This window comes from Alosa alosa, chromosome 1 (genome assembly GCF_017589495.1).
Source record: "Alosa alosa isolate M-15738 ecotype Scorff River chromosome 1, AALO_Geno_1.1, whole genome shotgun sequence".
Lineage (NCBI taxonomy): Eukaryota > Metazoa > Chordata > Actinopteri > Clupeiformes > Clupeidae > Alosa > Alosa alosa.
In genome coordinates, this window is record NC_063189.1 from 8,500,190 (window position 1) to 8,522,462 (window position 22,273).

Below are 22,273 nucleotides of genomic sequence, written 5' to 3' on the forward strand. Positions count from 1 at the left end.
CTGTCAATGCCAAAGAGCCAGCCGTGCATGCAGACGTAACCTGTCCCTTAATGCCAAAGAGCCAGCCGTGCATGCAGACATAACCTGTCCCTTAATGCCTTCATGATTTTCTATGATCTAAAAAGCAAAGTGAACAGGTACAGATCACAAAGGGAATGTTAACACTATGATAATACAGCTCACAAGAAATGTTTCTGGCCTTATTTTGGTCTGTGGGTGTTTATTGATGGGTGGTTTTTCAAATAAGCCATTCTGTCTGAGTTCTGCAGGTGAGTGACATGCTAGTATCTGGGTCTCTCTGGGTCTCCACCTGGACAATAAACTGGACTGGTCAGCCAACACTGATGCACTCTACAAGAAAGGGCAGAGCAGGCTGTACTTCCTGAGGAGGCTGCGGTCCTTCAATGTGTGCAGCAAGCTCCTCAGGATGTTCTACCAGTCTGTTGTTGCCAGCGTCCTCTTCTATACAGTAGTATGCTGGGGAGGAAGCACAAGGAAGAAGGATGCGGGGCGAATTGACAGGCTTGTAAGGAAAGCTGGCTCTGTAGTGGGAGCTGAACTGGAGTGCATGACAAAAGGACCCTGAACAAACTGATCAACATCTTGGACAATGAGTGTCACCCACTCCACAGCACTATTGTTATGCAGAAGAGCCTGATCAGCTGGAGACTTCGCTCACTGCCTTGCACAACAGACAGACTGAGAAAGTCATTTGTCCCCAGGGCCATTGAACTGTTCAATGCTTCACTTAAGGGAAGAGGAGAGATAGACTTCTCTGCATAGTCTGTCTGCCTCTTCACCCCCTCCATGTTTGGATACTGTCTGTCCACTAGCCACTTTTACCACTGTCTTTCTGCCTCACTGTTTGCGTGCTATATTAGCACATTAGCACATATGCATAACCCCTCCCTCCATGCCACAGCCGAACTGTGGCCACACATACCTTTTCTTAAAATAGTTAAATATATAGATATATAGACTTTATTTCTGCATTGTTGCACTGTTGGACTTACTCATTTGCACTATCACCATGACCACTATCACCATGACCACTATCACCATTGCACTATCACCATGACACTCATTCACACAGAGCACCTTACCTTACCTTACTATGCACAGAGAATCACAGGCTCAGTCCCTGCCTCAGTCATTGCAAGCGCCTCTAATTGATTAATCACCCTATGTGGATACTGTTTTTAGAATCGATTTAGGGTAAGTGTTAGTATAATTTGTATTTTAGTATATTTAGTATATTCTTTATCTTCTACTGTCCTTATTGCTTAGTTGTGTTTTTATATTATATACTTTAATTACTTTTTCTGCTGTTAAAGAATGTGTATGTGTTGTCTGTATGCTGCCGAGACCTTGAATTTCCCCTGGGGATCAATAAAGTATCTATCTATCTATTTAGTAACAAATACAGTGCAGGGTAAACTGCATCGAGAAAGAGTGCTGGACTCCAAAACCATTTTATCTCCTTGCAATCATATGTTTTGCTTCGTATGACTCAATATAACTATTATATTGATAGTTAATTGATAGTTATTATTAATATAATGTGTTGTGTGGTACAATAACAAAGATTAAACTTTTATGCATACAAATCCAATAACCTAACCTTTTTCAAATGTCTATGTCCGATATGTGGTTCTCCACCTGTAAATAATAGAGAAATACAGCATTTATGTTTTCTCTCAGAACACTGCAAAACATTGCAAATTCCTGCAAAGGACTCTTAACATTTTCATGATGCACACCATCCTTGAGTTTAATTCTGAGAAGCCAAAATGAATTTGTTGGGCTGGGATGGATTCACTGCGGACGGTTGCACTGTGGCCCTTTACACTGATAATCCCATTAAACTAATGCATTCTCACAGCATGAAACAACTGGGGCACTGAGGTGCGAAGAAAAACAACAATTACCATATCACTGCTGCCTTCATAATCATAGTCCCTACAAGCATCGGCCATTTCCTCTGTCTCTCCCTCCAGGTGCCCCGGCTCCATGTCATCTCCTGAATGTTCGGCTGAGTCGGAGATGTGCTGCTTATGGAGTGACTGGTAGGCATCATCACGCTTCCTCTGTGACTCTGAGAGAAGTGGAACAGAACCAAATCAAACATTGTGAAAAGTCCAGAGAACAAAATGGTGATGTGTGTCTGAAAGAGGCAGGTAGAGACAGAGATAGAGTGTGTGTCTGTGTGTGTGTGTGTGTGTGTGTGTGTGTGTGTGTGTGTGTGTGTGAGAGAGAGAGAGAGATAGAAAGTAAAGCAGAGAATGAAAGAAAGGAGTTAAAAATCCAAAAAGGTAAAAAATATGTGTGGGAGTGTGTGGGCAGCTCAAGCTCTATAATCAGACACCAAATTATGTGGCCAACTGTCAGAAAGCCGAGATGGCGAGAAAGTAGATGGGAGTGCAATTACAGAAGCAACAACTGCAGAGCCCGACGACAAAAAACCTGCAGCGCCTGGAACAGAGTGCCCCTCTGCTTCCTGTTTCTCCATCTCAGCCTCCGAGTTCCAGCCTACAGTCCTAATGGCCGCTCCATCTCTGTCTAGCTCACCTGCATCGGTACAGTGCTGTCGCTCCATCTTCTCCAGGCGGCCCAGCAAAGAGTCCACCTTGGTCTTGATCTGAGAGAGCTCCCGCTTGATGCTCAGGAGCTGGTCCATCTTCACTGTGAGCACCAAAAAAAAAAGACAACAGAATGGGAATCAGGGTTGACATTTCACCTTTGTTGGTATAATAATAACCCACATATTCATTCTGTGATGGTGCAATTCTGATGTGCAATGAGAGCGGGCAAGGTGAATGTTGTTGTTCATGATGAGTGTGGGAGGGCATGTTATGTCTGCTCATCAAAGTACAGAGTCGAGACAAGACATGCACACAGTTCTACAACACAACTCAAGCTTCATTTTTAGATTTATTTTAAATGAGACAAATTGGTACATTCAGATGATCAAAAGTTTGAGGCATAATGAACTGGAACGGTGTTTGTTGGGATTTGGGAATGACATGATCAAAGAAAGAATGGCAGGACTGAACCAGACGACTAAAAAACAGAATGTTTACAGCATGAAAGAAACGGTTTACTACCACAACTTGCATCTTATTGCCAGTTGCTTATGGCGAAGCAGCAGGCCACCAGTGCAGCAGCGATGGGTAAAAACAGAGAGATGAGGGGACTGGCTGGGTGATTCACATCTGGCACACAGTACTAGACCTACGCCTGGGGGGCACGTCTGTGGAGCCACAGCTCAACTGTTTCAAAGGAGAGGAGGCAGAGGAAGAGGATGAGGAGGAGGAAGAAGTCCTGGAAGGGAGAGATGTTTTCACCCGCCGCACAGAGGGAGCCACCAAACGAGTGCGCTTTACGGGGATCACTGCCCGAGGGTGGAGCGCCAGCCGCCTGTGGAAGTCAAATAATCTGTCGGAGGTAGAGAGAGGAATGGGGGTGGGAGACAGCGCCTTGGTGGGATGGACAAGCATACAAAAAACAGAGCCGTCACATTCACATTCAGGGAGAAGAGATTTCAAACATCGCCACTGCGAATGTAGAAATATTCTGCCTTTTGGTTTGGCCAATAGCTGAAAATATTATTAAGGCAGTTAGACACAGGCAGTTCACTTCAACACTTGATGGCATTTGACACAAGTGAGGAGGGGCTATTTAATTACCTCATAAATAACCCTGCCACAGGCAGAACAAGTCAGAGCCCTCTTTGTTTAATACAGAACAAATCAGCTTAAGAGTGACCACAGATACATTGAAATATGAGCTTGCTGTGATGCGCTGCAGTGACCATCATCATGATCTACCTACGTATTTGACAATACGGTGAAATTCCAAGAAAGGGAATGACTAAAATGCTATTTCTTTCCGCTTTCAAAAGTTGTTACACAACTGACCCTGTGGCATCAGCATTCACAGACCGACGACAGATTTAGTTTCCTGGGAGCTGCATGAAAGGCCACTTTAAATAAGAAGCGAGAAAACAAACGCATGAAAGTGCCAAATGGAAGATGGATGTCTTTGTCTTGCCTGGTCTATTACCGCTCTGGGTCATTGTGTCATTAGCCAGGGCAGAGGGAGGACTGTGGCAGGAGGTACAAATGTAGTCGGCTAGGCTACGTCAGCCTGAGAACGGTCCAGCTGTCAAGAGCCACTTTGTTACAGTTATGTGTAAAATGCAGAAAAAATACAGGACTTGATGAAAAAATTAGCATCATAATTACTGACCACAATATTAAAAGTGCCATTCAAATGACCATAACAGGTGGTAGCTGATCAGTAGAGTAAAATAATAAGTAGGCTAACTGCTTATCACAGTGCCAGGTAATCCACCCTTATAAAAAAAAAACCTAAACATTAAAGTCCATAAGTAGAGTTATGTGTAATAAAGTGGAATGACACAGGAACAAATTGAACACGTTAAGAAAAGGCAGTACACCAAGGCAAGGAACGAGCTGGAATCTATTAGTAGTTAGAGAGTAATTATCCCTCCTATCTGTGCAAATTAATATAAGCTGAGTTTGTACATATTGGTGGGCTATAAAAAGTTTTTTTGTTACCAAGGTGTCACACAAGAAGCATGATGGATAAAAGCAAAGAGCTCCCAAGACCTTCGCAACCTTATTATTGCAAAACATATCAATGGAACTGGTTACAGATTTCAAGACTTCAGAATCTTCTAGTAAGCATTGGGGCCATTATCTGCAAGTTGAAGGAACATCACTGCATCATCAATCGACCATGCAAAGGATCTCCTCGCAAGATTTCTGACCAGGGAGGAGTCAGCATAACCATTTATGGCAAATATGTACACCTAGTCCAAATGAAAAATAGGGAATGGCTGAAGCTGTACTAATTGCCTTGATTCATTCATGAAATTGTATTACTGGAACTAATAACTTATTTCGGCATGGGGCCACTGCTTTTAAAATTGCTTTCTACTCTTACAAGATTATTCATACCCTTAACAAGCCACCCCGGGTGCATATTAATAATGCTGAAGGGTAACAGTGCTATAAAATGAATAGCCATGGCTGTGTGATGAAGGTGCTTTAGTCCTTTTACCGTGTGCCATTTAAATGTTCCTTCCCAGGAAGAGACAGTGAAAAAAGAACCTCATAGAGGTTATAGACATAAAAGGAGAGTACATGGCATACATAATTCACAACTCTGGCAAAGCAACTTTATTTACATACCACCTTGTATTTATATAGGACCTTTAGCACTACAGACAAAGTGCATTAGAAATTATCAAAAGGAAAGACCATTCAAAATAACATAAAAATGAAAGAATAATAAAAACATCAAAAGCAAATAAATAATAGGATACAGAAAATAAAAGCAGTAAAGCTGTGTCTTAAATTGAGCTGAACGCTTGGTCAAATAGAAAAGGTTTCGAGTCTGGATTTTGTGGAGGCCCTTCTAATGCCCTCTGACAACTTATTATGACAGCCGCACTAGCTACAGACAATCAGACATCATTACCTCATCATTACCTTAGGCTTAGGCAGGACTAACTCTTTCCTAATGATTCAAGAGATCCGCTCAGTACATAAGACTGCATTATATCAGATATAGGGCCTACTCTGGGCATAAACATTAAATGATTTATAAATTAGTAGGCTAACAGAAACTTAAGTCTACCGGCTTACTACCGGTAAAATACTGGTAGCCAGTGTAAGGATTTAAGAATGAACGTGTTGTGAAATAATTAGGAACATTTAAGAAACACTATCATATTTGTTTATCACCAAACCCAACCTTGGAAAAATTATTCAAATTTTCATGGACCTAGAGTATAACCAAGCAATCTTACACATGGATTACACACCTGTTGTAGAAGTCATCTGTGTAGTAGTCATAGTCAAAGTCATACCCACTGTGAAGACAAAACAAAGCTAAATAAATGGTCAAGAAAACGCATTCAAACCTGCCTTCCATAAGGATGAGTCATGCTTTATCTCACCTGTACAAAGAGGGTAGTGGTCGTTTGGACCCTATCTTGGCCCTATAAGGTCTGGGCTCTCCAGCCATGTTAATGTCTGTCAGGGGGGGAAAAATATGGCAACTTTACTTTGTCAACTAATGAAATATTTATCCAGCATCTGCTTTCACCCAAAATAGCTGTGAAGGCTGTTGTGTGTACATAAAAATCTAATAAGCAATGATTGGTTAAACAGCCTCATATAGGCTATATTGGCAATATGGTTGTCAGTACTGGCTGACTGTAATCACTTTATCGGTCAGATGTAAATGATCCTGGCTGCCATCCCACTTACTGCAAGCCAGGGTTCATAACACGCCATCAAACTCATTTTATTCACTGTAATATAGAGCAAGTTAAGTATCAAACAAAATAGTTGCGTCAGATCACAGGGCTGCTTTAAGACCACACAGAAACAGCCAAATAATGTTCTAAAAAGATCCCCTTCCAAAGTGCCTCAACACGGAGCAGCTCATAGTACCCAAGCTTGAGTGGAGCAAACATCAACATTCACAGAGAGGAACTTTTGAATGTGTCTGTGAGGGACTGAGACGGCCACCTAAAATTATCACTATGGTTTGTAGACATCATGATGAGAGAACGAGTTTGAAACTGTAAAACATGTATTAATATAACCTCAACTTATAAACAAATAATCAAGTAATATACTACTCCTATCTAACATACTTTTATAAAATTTTAAATAACAAATTTAACTAATACTATTAAAATACTGAAGCTATTCTACCAGAATTCCCCCTTGTGCGCTCTGTATCCCAATGTCTGTCTGTGTAGCTCTGTGTCTCACTGTGGATGGGCGAAGCCTGTTTGAAAAAAAGCATGCTTGGCCTTGCAGCTGCGGAGATAGAGACGTCATCAGAAGCGGGCTCTACTCAAAACAACTAGTAAGAGAGCAAACTAGTGAACGATATGTAACCCATGAACGATGTGTGACCTGTGTTCACTGTATAAACCCCTGAACTTTGTATAAACCTCTGAACTACAGTGAAAAGTTTGTACCCTTGGCAGCAACAGTGCTGACTTGCAAAGATAAGACCGAACAACGATCCTTTCATAACGCCACCTGTGGGTTCGAAGTTGCCAAATGTTGTGTCAGCATCTAAGGAGGGGTAAATATTGGTGTTCAACAATTGTTCGGGAGTGCAATCGTGCAATCCACTCAGGCTTTGCGCTATGTAGTCATTAAAGAAGCACTATGCAGGTCTGGTTATTCCTTCGCTGTTTTCTGGGTTTTTGCCGGATTTGGGCTCGCATTTTTCACTACACAGCTCTCCCTGCAGCTTCGGTAGAAAGTGACTGCTACTGTATGCTAAACCCCCACTAGCTAGCGAGCTAGCCATCAAGAAACCAACCTAAACACATACAGGGCTCACAATAAAAAAGAGACAATCAAACCACATTAAGACGAAGTTCACCCAAGGGTAGGCTACTTACAATTTCAACAGCAACAAAGCCAAGTTGGCGTCCATTTTGCAGTCTTCAGAGTCTCTCACTTGACGCTAAAGCTCGCCTTATGTTCACTCGAAACTACAATCTGACTACATTTTCAAGGCGCGATTGGATACTTTCACTGAGTCACATCCGGATTTACCCGGACCAGGTCCTGAAAGTTGCATATTCGTTTTTTCCGCGGAGAAGCGGAATGACCCAGAAAGTGTTGTAGAACCATCAGAACGACTCTCAACCTGCATAATTAAGGTCATTTTTGCTAAAATTGTTGCATAGTGCTTCTTTAAAGGAATTTTGCACGGAACTCAGTGTACTGCCTTTTGCTCCTTCTTTTTGGGATAAGTTTTTGACTTCAGCACTTATAATGGTGTATTTTTGTTACGTTGTAGACAAGATATTTTGACTTAATTTCTGGCCTGAGTTTGAATATCTGATACGACACACCCCATTTGTAGGGAGGAGCACCACTAGATAAGGAGGTGATGGTGTTGGAAGAGAGTAGCTGGAGACAGCAGCTCAGTACAAACATAGGAATTTAGTGTCCTGACTAAGTCAGGATGCACAAAAGGAATCCAGACATACAGACTGGGCAACAATTTATCCGCTGACTTGGCAGATGATTTTATCAAAAGAAACGTACAAAATGAGGATTAAAATTAAAACAACATTAAAGACCCAGGGGATAATAAAAACTACTTTACACAAACACAAGACTACCAGAGAATGAGAGTGCAGATGTTCAAGTACTAGTCAAAGTATAGTGGACTAGTACTTGAGGTGGAAGGTGGTGGAAGGCCAAGGAGGTAGAGGGAAGTGCATGGTAAGTGTATATTAGGTGTGCCAGGAGAAGAGGTAATCTCAGAAGAGTTAGGTCTTGGAGATACAAAGGGATGCCCCTGCTCAGGTAGCACTTGGTAGGTCGTTCCATCATCAGGGAACTACAAATGAAAATAGTCTGGACTGGCTTGTGTGTAGGTGGCAGTGCTAGATGACATTCGTCGGAGGAACGCAGCAGACGAAGGCTAGCATAAGAATTTATGAGAGCATTTAAGTAGCTTGTGTCATTGTAAACTGATAATATTTCAAATAAAGGTTTTCATAACAATCTTTACATTACATTGGTCAGTTTATTGCCTAGCTCTTACTAGGAACAGACAAGGAACAGAATGTCTATACAATTTCACAAAATCACACTGATAACCAAAACCATTCAGATTTCCTTATTATGAATTGAGAAACAAATTACATTTTAATGTTTTAACTGAAATGAACAAAGGATGTGGTAAAAATCTATAATTAAAGAAAACAACTCACCAGGAATGAATGTACTGTAGGTAGTTGTACATGTAAAGCTACATTTTATTCATGAACCATGAATGAACTTTTGAACCAAAAGTAAAAAAACAACCTAACAAATTAGTCACGTTAAGTCACGCACATGTATTAGGCTACAACAACAAACAAAATAACAGTAATTCCAGGTCCTCTATGTTATCGGGGCAAATGTGTCCCACAAATTCATATTCATGGAAGAAGTATCTCACTGTGTACCATGTCCCTACAGTCTGTTTCATATTTTATTCTGTTCCAATGAGCAAAGTTTTTACCACCAACACAAAAACATATGGGCAGATATCAGCATCATTCTTCAGCTTCCAGGAGTCTCACATTTTGTATGCAGTGTTTGTATCAGTGCTAGACTTTTCCACCCTTCTGCCTGGCTCAACACACACACACACACACACAGACAGCACACACATACACACAAACAGAGACACACAATAAACAGTGCAAACCAGGGTGGCAAGTTGCAACCATGCAAGCCAGGGTATTTTTGAAGGTCAATGATAAGAGAGAGAGAGGGAGAGAAAGAAAGAGAGAGAGAGAGTTTGACAGACAGCAGAATTGAAAGTGGATGCTTTACAACAATTACTGGCCCTTTCAGGCTGCACTCTGCTCACTACAGGAGGAAACAAATGATGGAGTTGAGAAATGGAAGAAAGGATTAGGCACCTTTGGCAGAACAGGACACTTAACTCCCCTAAGTGCGACAACTACGCAGCACACAGTGCTGCCATTTCCTCTCTGGCCCATTAACACTGTTCTAAATATGAACTCAATCACACTGAAGGTCTTGTCACGAGGACTGGGCAAGGACACTCATGTGATGCCGTGCTTTAGGAACTATGCACAGACAGAGATGAAGACAGATCGTGATATGATGATCTGATGAGTATAGTGTGACAGAGAAACAATGGGAGAGATGAGGCCGCTAGTCAGACTGTTTCTGCATGGAAATTTCCACTGACTCATTCAACCATCAAGGGATATACTGTGTGTGTCATCTGCCTTAATTAGCCCATCAGTACATCTATAAAATCTCATTCCTGTATGAAATACTTTGGTTTACCAAATATGCTCCTCAGTGCTGAAATCAAACAAACTTTAAATGTTCTCCTCAGCAATGGCTTGAGGTCATTGCCTCATATGGTGAATTGTTCTGACTGCATCATGAAAAAGCCTTTGATTCAAAAGTTTCATACCAACAGCTCATTAGTTGACACAGATGGGCTACATGCTATCTACAAATTAGGAGTCTATGCTCATCAACACTGACAAAACTGACTGCCCTACAATCTCCACAAGAACTCTTCTGTTCATATTAAATCTGTGGGATCCATTCATTGTGGGGTAATGCAACTGGCAAACAGCAAAAAATACCAGCAATTGAATTACAGCCTCAACCCTCTCTAAGGGGCCTTGTGATCAGTTGGTGTAAAATTAGGGATTGATGATTATTTCAGAGCAGGTGAAAGCACATGAGGGGTCTCTGCATAGCAGCTCCTCTTGACACGATGCTTGTTAATTATCAAAGCATATTCAGAGGGACTGCAACACTGAGAGTCCCAAAGCCAAAGCACTCATTACCCACAAGCTCTCTGTATTATGTATGTGTGTGTGTGTGTGTGTGTGTGTGTGTGTGTGTGTGTGTGTGTTTTCTGCATGTGTATGTGGCATACCTGTACATAGACTCATATGTAAATGTGAAAGGTGCACACATGCACATTACAAGTAAACAAGTAAGATGGGAATGACAAACCCTGAAAATAAAAATAATTCCATCCCCTGATAGCCTCTGACAAAGTAAATTAAGAAAGTATAACCAGAGAGGGTTAAAGCGGTGTAACTGTCAGCACGACTGGCCAAATCTCAGCGGGACTTGTCGCTCTGTGTCTTTCCACTGAGCCCTATACATACCAACAAAGATTGAAAAGCTAATGGCAAGGGCACCATTGACAGTTTTTTGACAGCAGCACAACCACCTTTCATCAAAGATCCTTGATTACTAGCAAGATAGAGCAACGTAATTCGTTACTATGGGAGCAAAACGGGACAGTTCCGGTCTGCATAAGTGGGAGTGTCACCCTACGTCACTAAATAAACTTTCTCTCTTAATAAGCAATAACAACAGATAAACATAATTGTGTTCACAGTATTATTGTCCATAATCATGTATGATACCAATGAATCATTCTTAAGGACATGATATGAATAATTTAATTAGTCATGTGAACCGAGCTAGCTAGCTAGCTAGCAGCTAAAAAATGCTATACAAGTGGATGGTAGTAGCTATGGCAATCACGGCTATCGCTAACAAGTGACTAGTAGTTGAAGGACTTAAACTTAAACTTAATATACTGTTGCAAATTCGCTTGAGTATAAACTATCCACTTTAACTAATGTCAGTAGTGTTATTCAGCTAGTTGTCATTTCAAAGAAATTACACTTCTCCGTTTAAAATGTTACCTTAGCTAAGAGGCTAGCTAGCATGATAACAACCGGACAGTAACTGGCAGCAGCATGGTCTAATATTAAGTTATTTTATTACAAATCCGAACACTAAAAAATTACACTATTAGGCTTGAAATGATCCCAAACACTTACAGATTATGACACAATTTTCCAAAAAACCCTCAACAAATCCAGAAAGACAAAATGACCAATTTATTGGTAAAATTCCACAAGTCTCCATTGACATTAGTGCAGCAAGGGCTTACTCTGGTCTGCATAAAGGGGGATTTCCCCCCCTCCCCCTTGCAATAATCGAACGCGGAAATTGTCGAACGTTTGCGCCTCTCGCTCCGCTTGAACCCTCTCTGCTTTCATGTTCCCAGAGTCATCGCTTCTGTGACTGAGCCACAGGCTATGAGGGGACAAAATTTCAAAATGTTGAAAAAATGTCTTGGAAATCTTGTTCCCTGATTCTCAGAGGTTACACATGGTGTAGTGAGAACTAGCCTAGAAACAACATTTACTTTGAGGTAAAATCTGTTTACATGTGAACTACCAATAATCAGTCAAACCCTACGTTAACAAAAAATTGGCACTGCATTTGACAAATTTGGTATCTTCTTGAAACTACCTCTTGTTCACACCTGTATGTATTCATACTAAGCACAGTGTGCTGTAGTTCTGTGGTTTAGGTCGGAAAATCCTACAAAAGATTCAAGAATTTGCATTCACAGCACTTCCCCCAACCTGGCTTGTGCAAAATTCAGAATTTTACAATTGGCCTCTATTCAATTCATGAATTGGAATTTGATTTGAATTATTTCCACCCCACAGGAAGTTCAATTGGAATTGGAATGACAGAAAGTGGAATTAAATTCATGTCAATTCAATTCCAGTAGCTTGGACATAAACTCCATATTGCTTGTTTAAAGCAACACTAGCACTTTTCCTCTGTCGCACGCATACTATTTCTTTATTTAGCACTGGCTTTGCAAATAACATGTCCACAGACACGGCAGAGTATGTTGCATGATTTAATGAAAGTATGATGTATTGCGACATCATAAGCAAGTCACATTTGTAGTTTCTTATGTTTCATTCCATTCGAACTACAGATCTGCTACACGATCTGGGAAACTTACATAGTGCGGTTATAGCCGATATGAGGGCCGCGAAGCGAATGCATCCACCCTGTTACGAGTTGATGAACCACTGAAACAATTTTGGAAATATTATATTAAGGTACAAAAAACTCTTTGGTGTTGCCTCAGGTGCAATAAACAGTAAATGGGTAAAGGGGAGCAAAACCACTGGTGAGATTCACTAGATACAGGTCTGAAATGACAAGGTTATGTGACGGCACAAAGAGATGCTGGTGTTTTTGATCTGCGGTGTATCTGAGCTCATTTCCGATACACTGCAGAGGTGTTAAATCCATTGTGCTGTAAAGGGAATTTCCGAGAGTGGCCAATCAACTACAAGCCCATTTAACATTACATGCACAGTTGGCTGACGGCAGTCGTAAATGGGCTGCTTGTTATACCCAGGATCCAAAACATTACATTACATTACATTTAGCAGACACTTCTTGACCAAAGTGACTTACATATGTCAGCTATATTACAAGGGATCACATTGTCCCCGGAGCAACTTGGGGTTAAGTGCCTTGCTCAAGGGCACAACGGTGGAAGCTGGGAATTGAACCGACAACTTTCAGGCTACTGCACGCTAGCCCAGCTCCTTAACCACTACACTACCACCGCCCCAAAATGGTGCCCCACATGCAATGCCAGTATTCTAAATGCCCTACCAAAGAACCAATCAACCTCCATGCACAACAAACAGAATCACCAACAGAGGATATCAAGTAGGCTCTTTCTTTCATCAGTGTTTCATTGAATAAGGCCCACAACACCACCAGAAGCCTAGTGTCTGGCGTCCCAGACCCACCCTTCCTCCACCCTCATGATGGGTTCTCCACCAACAACCATTCCAAATAAACTTTTTCCCTTGAGCAAATGACTTTATATACGACACTGGAGTATAACCAGTTGCTACATAGAGACTATGAGCAAGAGTGTGAGGTCTTCTTGGGCATCATGTAACCAGTACTTGTTGGGAAGTCTGTACTGTATCTCAAGATGCTTCGGCTCATTGCTTCCAGATGTCTTTGTGGGTGGCCCTGTGATGTCCTTTGTCTCTGGTGCCCCTGAATGAGCCCTGAATAATACCACTAAACAGTTGCACACAGAACTTATTCGGAAGCAAACCATATAAGGAGTAGTGTGACAATCCAGTACAACATTGTGCTCTCCTACCCAAGGTCATATTGGGTACAAAGACTATCTGGACCTTTTCTGATGAAGGAGACTCTAGTCTACATGGACTTATAGGCACCTAGTGACCCTCAAAACCATATATCTATTGGCTATTTTGACGCATATAGGGTATTGCATTGCAAATTAGGTCACATTTTAAAAAAAACACACATTGTGAGGTTTTAATGTTTTACCCATGCATTACATATGAAATTATACCATAAATACCATATGCAGACATTCAGAATTGTTTTGCTGAGTAGCTAAAATGAAAAAAGACTGCAGAATGATACTGCCAGATTCTGCATTGACAAAGTGATCAATGCAACTTCTTTACCCAGAGCCAAAGACAAAGACCTGGTATTTTGAGGAGAATATTCAATGAGTACTAAAAACATCACTCTAAAACTCTATGCAATTGCACTGTACTGCACAGTATAAGTACAGTATAATTTTGATAGAATGCAGTATGCAAGCATGGCTTATGGAATATTTTCTCAATTGTAAACCATGTCTGTCTGATAGACTAACTGCATAAATGGCACAGTTGCTGGCCAAGTTGATTAAATCTATAATCTGTCTGTATCAGTCTGTTGCACCTGGCAAACAAACTTCTAGCAGTTATGGAAAACGACAGTTTCCTCTGGATCTGAGGGAGCAAAGAACACTGTCCATAATATCCCATCCCATATGCCTAATTTATATCCAGTTGATATCTCCTCCAGTCAAATCTCTTTGATCATGATGTAACCAAGACATCAGAGCATGCAACAGCCTGAAACAAAGTCCTGAGGGAGGTCTGTCATACCCACTAACGGTGACCATCAATTCGCGCTATGCCGTTTGGGAGAGGTTCGATAAGTTCAAGCTTCTGAAATGTCTTATAATGCCCTATATGTAATAAAAAAAGGCTAATAAATTGTGAGCCGGCTGAATTCTAGCCTAGACTCTGACTCCTGTCCTGAGACTTCACAAACAGAAACACCTGCAGGTAAAATACAGTATGCAACTACATTGCAATTGACAGTGCATTATTATAGGTTAATTCTAGCCAGCCTATAGGCTACTGGTCAGATTGTCGAGGATCTACTGAACAGACACCAATGCGTAATTTGGGCAAAGAGAAGGAAAAAACTAAATAAATTGTGTCCACACCCACGAATGTCATTTCGACATTATAAAGCTTTAAACAGCTCTAAACTAATATTGTTTTCTAAACATTCAAAGCACATTTAAATAATTCAAAAACTTTATCAACAATGACTTAGTAACCGCAGCAACCGAATTAACTATCTACTAAAAATATGAATTGTCTTTTTGTATTCATAACGTAGCCTACTTTTTACACAAAAAAGAAAGAAAAAAATCATTAATTTACTGGAAGCTTGGCATCATCATTCAATTAGGCTTTATTTGACATCACAATACTCACGTCGCTGATTTCGACGCTTGCCTTTATACATGGTGCTATGGTACTTGTCCAGTTTCATGCGTTTCGTCGGAACGGACCTCTTCCTTCCCTTTTGAATAAAGTCTTTGCGCTCAGCTCTTAAGGTAAGACACTCCAGGCCATACCACTTTGGTCCCATTCAGGGGGATGCTGTTTTAAACCCACAGGCGTAGAATCGTGTTTTGGACTCCTCCAGGCTGCATTAAACTAACTGATATATGTATGAACAATTGTCATTTACTTGACATTAATTCAATTTCTTCATGACCACATTTGTGTCATTAATGGGGGGGCAACAGAAAATAGTTTCGATTAGAAGTAGTGACCTAACTACCAAAAACCTTGCTAACACCAATAGCAGTACAGCTGTTTCTGCATAGTAGACTACTATCATACAATGTATTTCAGGCATATTGATGTGCTATGAAGGTTTTTTACATTTTTACTGGGTGCTTTGTCCCATACCACAGAGCTAGGCTAAACAGCCAGGATGGCTTATTGGACTGACCAGTATGTATCATTCACATAACTATTTAATATCAAATATTAATCTGAAGATGATTTTAACATTTTGACTATAAATACAGACCTCAGAATGTGTTAAATTGCTGCATAATTTTTACTTTACCCATGGCAGGGTATTGAGTGCCATCTAGTGTTTGAATGAGTAATTCACAGGTGCACAGTTGCATATTACAGTCATTTGTTTATATAATCATATCCTGTTTTTTGGAAATTAATTTAGCACATATAATAGAGATACACATGCTAAATATGTGCCATACTTATTCCACGACTAAATGGCACAAAGATTTGTAGTTCTCCAAACTGTACATCCTTCGCCTCTACAAATAATAATATCTATTTCATTCTTATAAATTATTAACAATGAACAGTCTATCCCACAGCTGAATTTTAGCCTATATTTCTCCTCTCTTCCTTGATAGTTAACCTCTGAAAATCTCTCTCTCTCTCTATCTTTCTTTCATTGTCAAGTCAAGTCAAGTCTTTATTTTTGCCATTTGCTCAGGTGCATTGGAATGCTTGTGCAGATCACTCATATATAAAGAGACAAAAACACTCATTAATCATTCACTCAATTAAAAATCCACTACTAAAAAGCAATAAAAGTGCACTAGTGCCAGCTTTGTCCCCCTAGGATTACACAGCAAGATGAAGTGGTATGTGAGTGTGTGTGTGCGCGTGCGAGCGTGTCCGCACATGTCAAAATGTGTCAAGTCCGCGTCTGAGGTGGGGTAAACCCTTCCTTAGCCAGCAGTCTGGTGGCTGCTGGGTATAAGCTATTTTGAAAATGTGGTGTATTTGCCCTTATGCTCTCTGGTCTATGATGTCTCAGCACACGATCCGAGTTTCTCCACCTAAACAGAGAGTGACTGGGGTGATGTGGGTCCTGGAGAATTAATTTAATTTTGTTCCTGCAGTGGTCTGTGTACAGGGAGTCTATGGAGGGGAGCTCTATCCCTGTGATCCTCGTTGCTGTTTTAATAATCCTCTGGAGGGCCTTCTTCTCCTTTACTGTAGTGTTGCCATACCACACAGTAATGTCCCTTGTGAGGACACTTTCTACCAACCCCCTGTAGGCCTGGGTGAGCGGCTGGCAGCTCAGGCCAGCCTTTTTCAGGGACTTGATCAAATACATCCTCTGCTGAGCCTTTTTCACAGTGGCCGTGGTGTTCTCTGACCAGCTGAGTGTTGGTGATATGCAGGCCCAGGAACTTGAAGTTGTGAACACGCTCCACCACAGCACCTTTAATTACCAGGGGTTGTGGGGGGTAGCTTTCTTCCAGAAATCAATAACTAGTTCCTTAGTCTTATCTGTGTTTAGGACAATGCATTTTTCCTCCCCATAGGCTGGTATTTTATCCACCTGCTGTCTGTACTGCATTTCATCCCCTCCCCTAATGAGGCCCCAGGATGGATGTGTCATCTGCAAATTTGTATATCTGGGAGTTTATGTGAAGATAGACAGTCATGGGTATATAGTGTAAACAGTCTTGGGCTGAGGCAGCAGCCCTGAGGGGTCCCGGTGCTGATGGTCAGTGCTGTTGTTGAGCGCTGTAGCCTACCGCGGCGAGCCAGGCACCGTAATCTCCGCTCTGTAACTCCTCGCCTTCCGCGTTTCCTCCTCGGGCGCTGAACTCCAGGATAGTGCGCTGCCGGCATCCTCTCTGTATTGGGCCGCAGTTCCGGGAATGCAAGGATTTGAAGTTGGTTGAAATCCACCCCATAGCTGACTTGTCTCAAATGCAGAAGTGTTTCCCTGTCATATGTGTGTCTAACCGCATTCAATCCGGGAAAAAGTAGAGTAAACACACACACATACCAAACAAAGTCAACTGTGACTGAGAGAGAGCCACGTTGTCGCACCGTGAGGAGCGCCATTGTCCCACAATGAGCTCCAATATATAAAGAGCAACATTTTAAACAGGTCTGAGCTCAAAGCAGTGTTTCACAAAATTGTCTCAGCTTCTAATAAATAATCATTCTGTTCCAAATTATGGAAACTAATTCCAAATAATTCCATTTCTGTCCCTAAGAAGCCCAGACCAACAAAGCTCAATGATTTTAGACCAGTTGTGCTGAACAATATCCCATGCAAATGTATGGAGAGTCATGGTCAATCATCTTTCAACATCTCTCAGTGAATGGCTTGACCCACTTCAGTTTGCGTATAAGAAGGGCCGGGGTACTGGCGACGCAACACTGACACTAATGAACATGGTTATATCACCTGCAGCAGCCTAAGAGTTATGCCAGACTCTTCTTTGTCGATTTTACCTCAGCTTTTAAATTGCATGCAGAAACATATCTTAATTAAAAGACTATGATATTAATATCAACAGTTATTCAACAGTGGATCAATGAATTCCTCACAGACCATCCACAGAGGGGTGGAATGGCATTATCTCTAAAACTGTTCTCCTGAATACAGGAGCACCTCTAGGCTGTGTGCTCTCACCTGTTCTCTTTATACGCAAACAAAATCCAAATGATGAGCTACCTGCCACTTGTACAAATACACTGATGACATGGTGCTGGTTGGTCTTATGTTGACTGATACAGTCAATCAGTCTACATATTTTCACTCTACTGGAGAGCTTGCTAAATTGTGTGATGGCAGTGCCCTTTTTATAGATGAAAAGAAGATCTGGAACCGGTCCATCACAATGCCTGTCAGGATTTACCCCCTGCTGTAAGTCATGATCAGCCTGTAGAGGATGTAGAGGAATTTCAATATTTAGGAATCTTCTTTGATTGTGCTTTGAGTTTCTCTGCTAACACAGAACACATTTTTTTTTAAAGCAATGCAGCGCCTATATCTGACCAGAAAACTGGATTCATATGCAATGAGCACCACTATTTTAGGTAAACCATTCACCAGACATGTTTGATATATCAGAGGATGCTGATGATTAAAAACAACATGATTATTGCACGGATGCCCATTGGACTGGTTACACTAAAAGGCCACTCAAAAATGTGCTGTATGTATTATATTTTGAATGTTCTGCCTTGAGTGGCCTTGAGTGAAAGCTGCACGTCACTCCACAACAATGCAGTGCACATGCAATACCAACTACAGACACAGCCTGGTGCTAAAACACCACAAGTGGTGAATTTCAAGCTCCTTTTCTGAACTGTGCTCATCATGAATTGATGCCAGCTAACCATTTGTATTAATGTATGATTTGTGTTAAGATTCAGTGTTTAGCTTGCTAAATTCCTTCTTTATTTATGTATGTATGCATGTATATATGTATGTATGTATGTACTGTGTATATGTATTAACTTATGTATTTATTTATTTGAGAGGAGGGGGGAAGCTTGAGTATTTGCCGGGATGCAACCTGTGGTTCTGTTTAGACTGACCTGCCACTGTAATTCTTTCCGCAAACCACAGAGCATCTGAAAGACATATTGGACAAAGACATGGACAAAAAATATGAAGACTTTGCATTGTCCTGGTATCCTAAAGGGGACTTCACATTACACGTGGCATGCGCTTCGATCGCCTGCTCTTGGTTGAGGTAATGTCCCAAAGATTTTTGTTGTGCTTGCCACCAGGCTCAGCGCAAAACACCTATCAACATGGTTGAACTTCGACTGTGGCACACGCAAGAGTGGCTTAGCGGCAAAATGTGGCTTGCGCTGCGCTTTGCTCGCCGCAGTGGCAGACCAGTTCTTGCGCGCGCAAGCCATGGGTTTCATAGCGCAGCGCTGCCGTTAGCATGTTGAATGTGAACCCCGCTTAAGGAGTTGCTCCCGAATGTTTCATGCACTTTGTTTTATCTCTTCATGCAATTCATTCTCAGTGTGGAGGCTCCTGGTCAATCTGACACGATGTGGATGCAGAATGATGCTCTGACCCTGCCTGCCACTATCAAACTGACTGAAGCAAAACCGACTGCCTGAGTCTGTCCTGGAGAAATGAAAATGCACTGAAGCAGTAAAGCCGCTATCCACCTGGCACCTACAACATCAACATGATGGCGCACCCACATAGACCCACAGGTTGTAGTAGCCCCTTCACAGCTAAAAGCTCTGCTGCATTTGATTGTGTGGCTTGTGGCTTGAGGCTATGCTTAATATTTGCACTCCCACCATCTACAGATGACTCACCTAAAGCTATCAGTGCTCAGAAAAGTGTTCTACTTGACTCATGCCAGAAATTAGAGGCCAAAACATATTCCAAATGGAAAGAAAGCTGGACAAAAAAAATGCTCTACTCCATATTTCAACAGGGTTACAGAGCTGAGTGAGAGGCTTTTTATTTTCCGTAAAGGAGGGGCAAATCTGATCAATAAATAATAGTGGGGATTTGCTGAGAAGCTTATGGCAGCCTGAATGTGATGCACCTTGAATGCATCATCTCACCAACCCTTCCATCCCCCGCCTCCCTTAGTGTCCACTCATGTAGAAGAGATACATCCCCATAGAGCGCCATACCTAACATACAGGTGGGCTCAGTGCTATTAGATTTCATTCATTTGTTTTCATTCAGTACAACTTCTCTTCAGGTACATTCATATGTTAGGTCATTTGAAAGCATTTGATAACAAGGGTTTTTCTATGACTTTGGCTGAACAGAGGTCCAAATGGGCAGTGTAGCGATTTGGCGTTGCGGTCAAGCTGCAGGATTAGCGCCCTGGAGACCCGGGTTCATGACCGGGTGGGGTCACTGCTCTCTCCCTTCTCTACAGGCAGTGGTGTTTGTGGATTATCATCAGTGAATAAACAATTGAGTCACTAATTGTACCCCTAGAATACACACCATATATGCGAGCCGGGAAGGAAAACGCCTACTCAAGACTACTCAAGGCTACTCAACGCCTACTCCATGCTGCAAATCTACCCCCTACTTACCTAAGCAAAGTAGGGCAGACAGCAAGCAGACTATTACAGTGGGGGGCACTGACAGCAGGCAGGTGTGATGGTTACATGGGCACTGTTCAACAGGTCATCTTGTGGGCAGCCGTGGCACTCTAGACTTGTAACCAGAGGGTTGCCGGTTCGAGCCCCGACCAGTGGGCCACGGCTGAAGTGCCCTTGAGCAAGGCACCTAACCCCTCACTGCTCCCCGAGCGCCGCCGTTGAAGCAGGCAGCTCACTGCGCCGGGATTAGTGTGTGCTTCACCTCACTGTGTGTTCACTGTGTGCTGTTTGTGTTTCACTAATTCACCGATTGGGTTAAATGCAGAGACCAAATTTCCCTCACGGGATCAAAAAAGTATATATACTTATACTTACTATACTTTCACAAAGTCATAAATCTCAACCTGTTGAACTCATATTTTCAGCCAATGGCAGAGTGTTGCATACGCAGAACAGGGGCAGTCACACTTCATAATACCTCATAAAGGGTGGCAGCCGTGGCCTACTGGTTAGCGCTTCGGACTTATAACTGGAGAGTTGCCAGCTCGAACCCCGACTGGTAGGAACGGCTGAAGTGCCCTTGAGCAAGGCACCCAACCCCTCACTGCTTCCCGAGCGCCGCTGTAGCAGGCAGCTCACTGTGTCGGGATTAGTGTGTGCTGTGTGTTCACTGTGTGCTGTGTGTGTTTCACTAATTCACGGATTGGGATAAATGCAGAGACCAAATTTCCCTCAGGGAATCAAAAGAGTATAATACTTATACTTATACTCATAAATGCATTCACACAGCCCTTTACATGGCAAGTTTACATTAACATTAAGTTGTTTAGATATTTAGAGCCGCAAGTGAACTCTGGTGACAATCATCTACTTTGGGAGTGCATCAGGTAAATAGAGAATCAAATCAAATACAGAAAGATGTATACATTTGGTCAGAAGTAACACCAAAGTGAACTTTACCCAGAGGCTGTCCAGCGATGACCCTAGAATTCTCCCCAGCAACTGCAGAACGGGCATTTCTCTCATTGGCATACTGAACAAAAGCATAGCCCTTGTGCACTGAGCAGCCGATGATCTTGCCATATTTGGCAAAGATGACCTCAATGTCTGTCTTCTTGACCACTGCTGTGTTGAGGTTGCCGATGAAGACTCTGGAGTTGAGTGAGCGCGGGTCAGTCTTGTTGGTCACGTTGCTGGTCTGAGTTTTACCGGTCATCCTCCTCAGCCTGCCGGCCTAATGGTCATGCACACACAAATAAACAAACACACAGTCAAAAAAAGGTATTAAGTAAGAGTCCACACACACATAGAAACACATGAGTAGACTTCATTGAGCTAAACTGAGATCCTCATTTCTGAACATTGCCTCCATAATAGACAAAAAACCATATTGATAATAAAAACATTTCCCTTTCTTCACAACATGCAAACCCCAAGTGGCTGTATATGGAACTAAAATGTAACTTGTATTATTGTTTGCCACAATGAGGACTTCTGTAAAAATGGCCTCACCAATCTGAACACACTTCACATACTGTAGACACTGAAAAAAGATGTTTCTAACTGTTTCCATGGTACAGGTACAATCGCTGTGAGGATTGAGAGCTTGCTGTAACAAGTGGATTTCCAAACCCGACCTCTTGGACTAAGCCACTTCATTTTCCACTTCTTTAATCTTTACTTACACATCTAGAAAACTCTCCAGAGAGTGCACTGATGTTGGACTAAAGTCCATTCATTCATTCCACCGTTATTTATTCTTGTAAGTTCATTAAGGGTAGTCCTCATTTTTAGTAATGCCAAGATGACAGTAACAATAATACAACAAAAGAAATAGTAGGCAAT

The 22,273-nt window shown here is 41.8% G+C and overlaps 1 protein-coding gene across 3 annotated transcripts in view; it reads right to left on the bottom strand.

The window, feature by feature from the left end:
• Window positions 1-22,273, bottom strand: part of ralyl (RALY RNA binding protein like) — a 31,827-nt gene that overhangs the window by 326 nt on the left and 9,228 nt on the right. The window contains exons 2-8 of one of the 3 annotated variants that reach the window (XM_048269554.1): window positions 21,389-21,662; window positions 5,987-6,062; window positions 5,852-5,899; window positions 3,236-3,435; window positions 2,569-2,682; window positions 1,929-2,095; window positions 1,622-1,659 (exon numbers count right to left, since the gene is read on the bottom strand). In XM_048269554.1, the coding sequence (XP_048125511.1) occupies window positions 1,627-1,659; window positions 1,929-2,095; window positions 2,569-2,682; window positions 3,236-3,435; window positions 5,852-5,899; window positions 5,987-6,062; window positions 21,389-21,662 (912 nt within the window). In that variant the 3' untranslated portion in view covers window positions 1,622-1,626. Of the gene's footprint in view, window positions 1-1,335; window positions 1,660-1,928; window positions 2,096-2,568; window positions 2,683-3,235; window positions 3,436-5,851; window positions 5,900-5,986; window positions 6,063-15,016; window positions 15,197-21,388; window positions 21,663-22,273 lie in introns of those variants that run through there. The other 2 variants (XM_048269637.1, XM_048269725.1) reach the window with 2 other exon arrangements.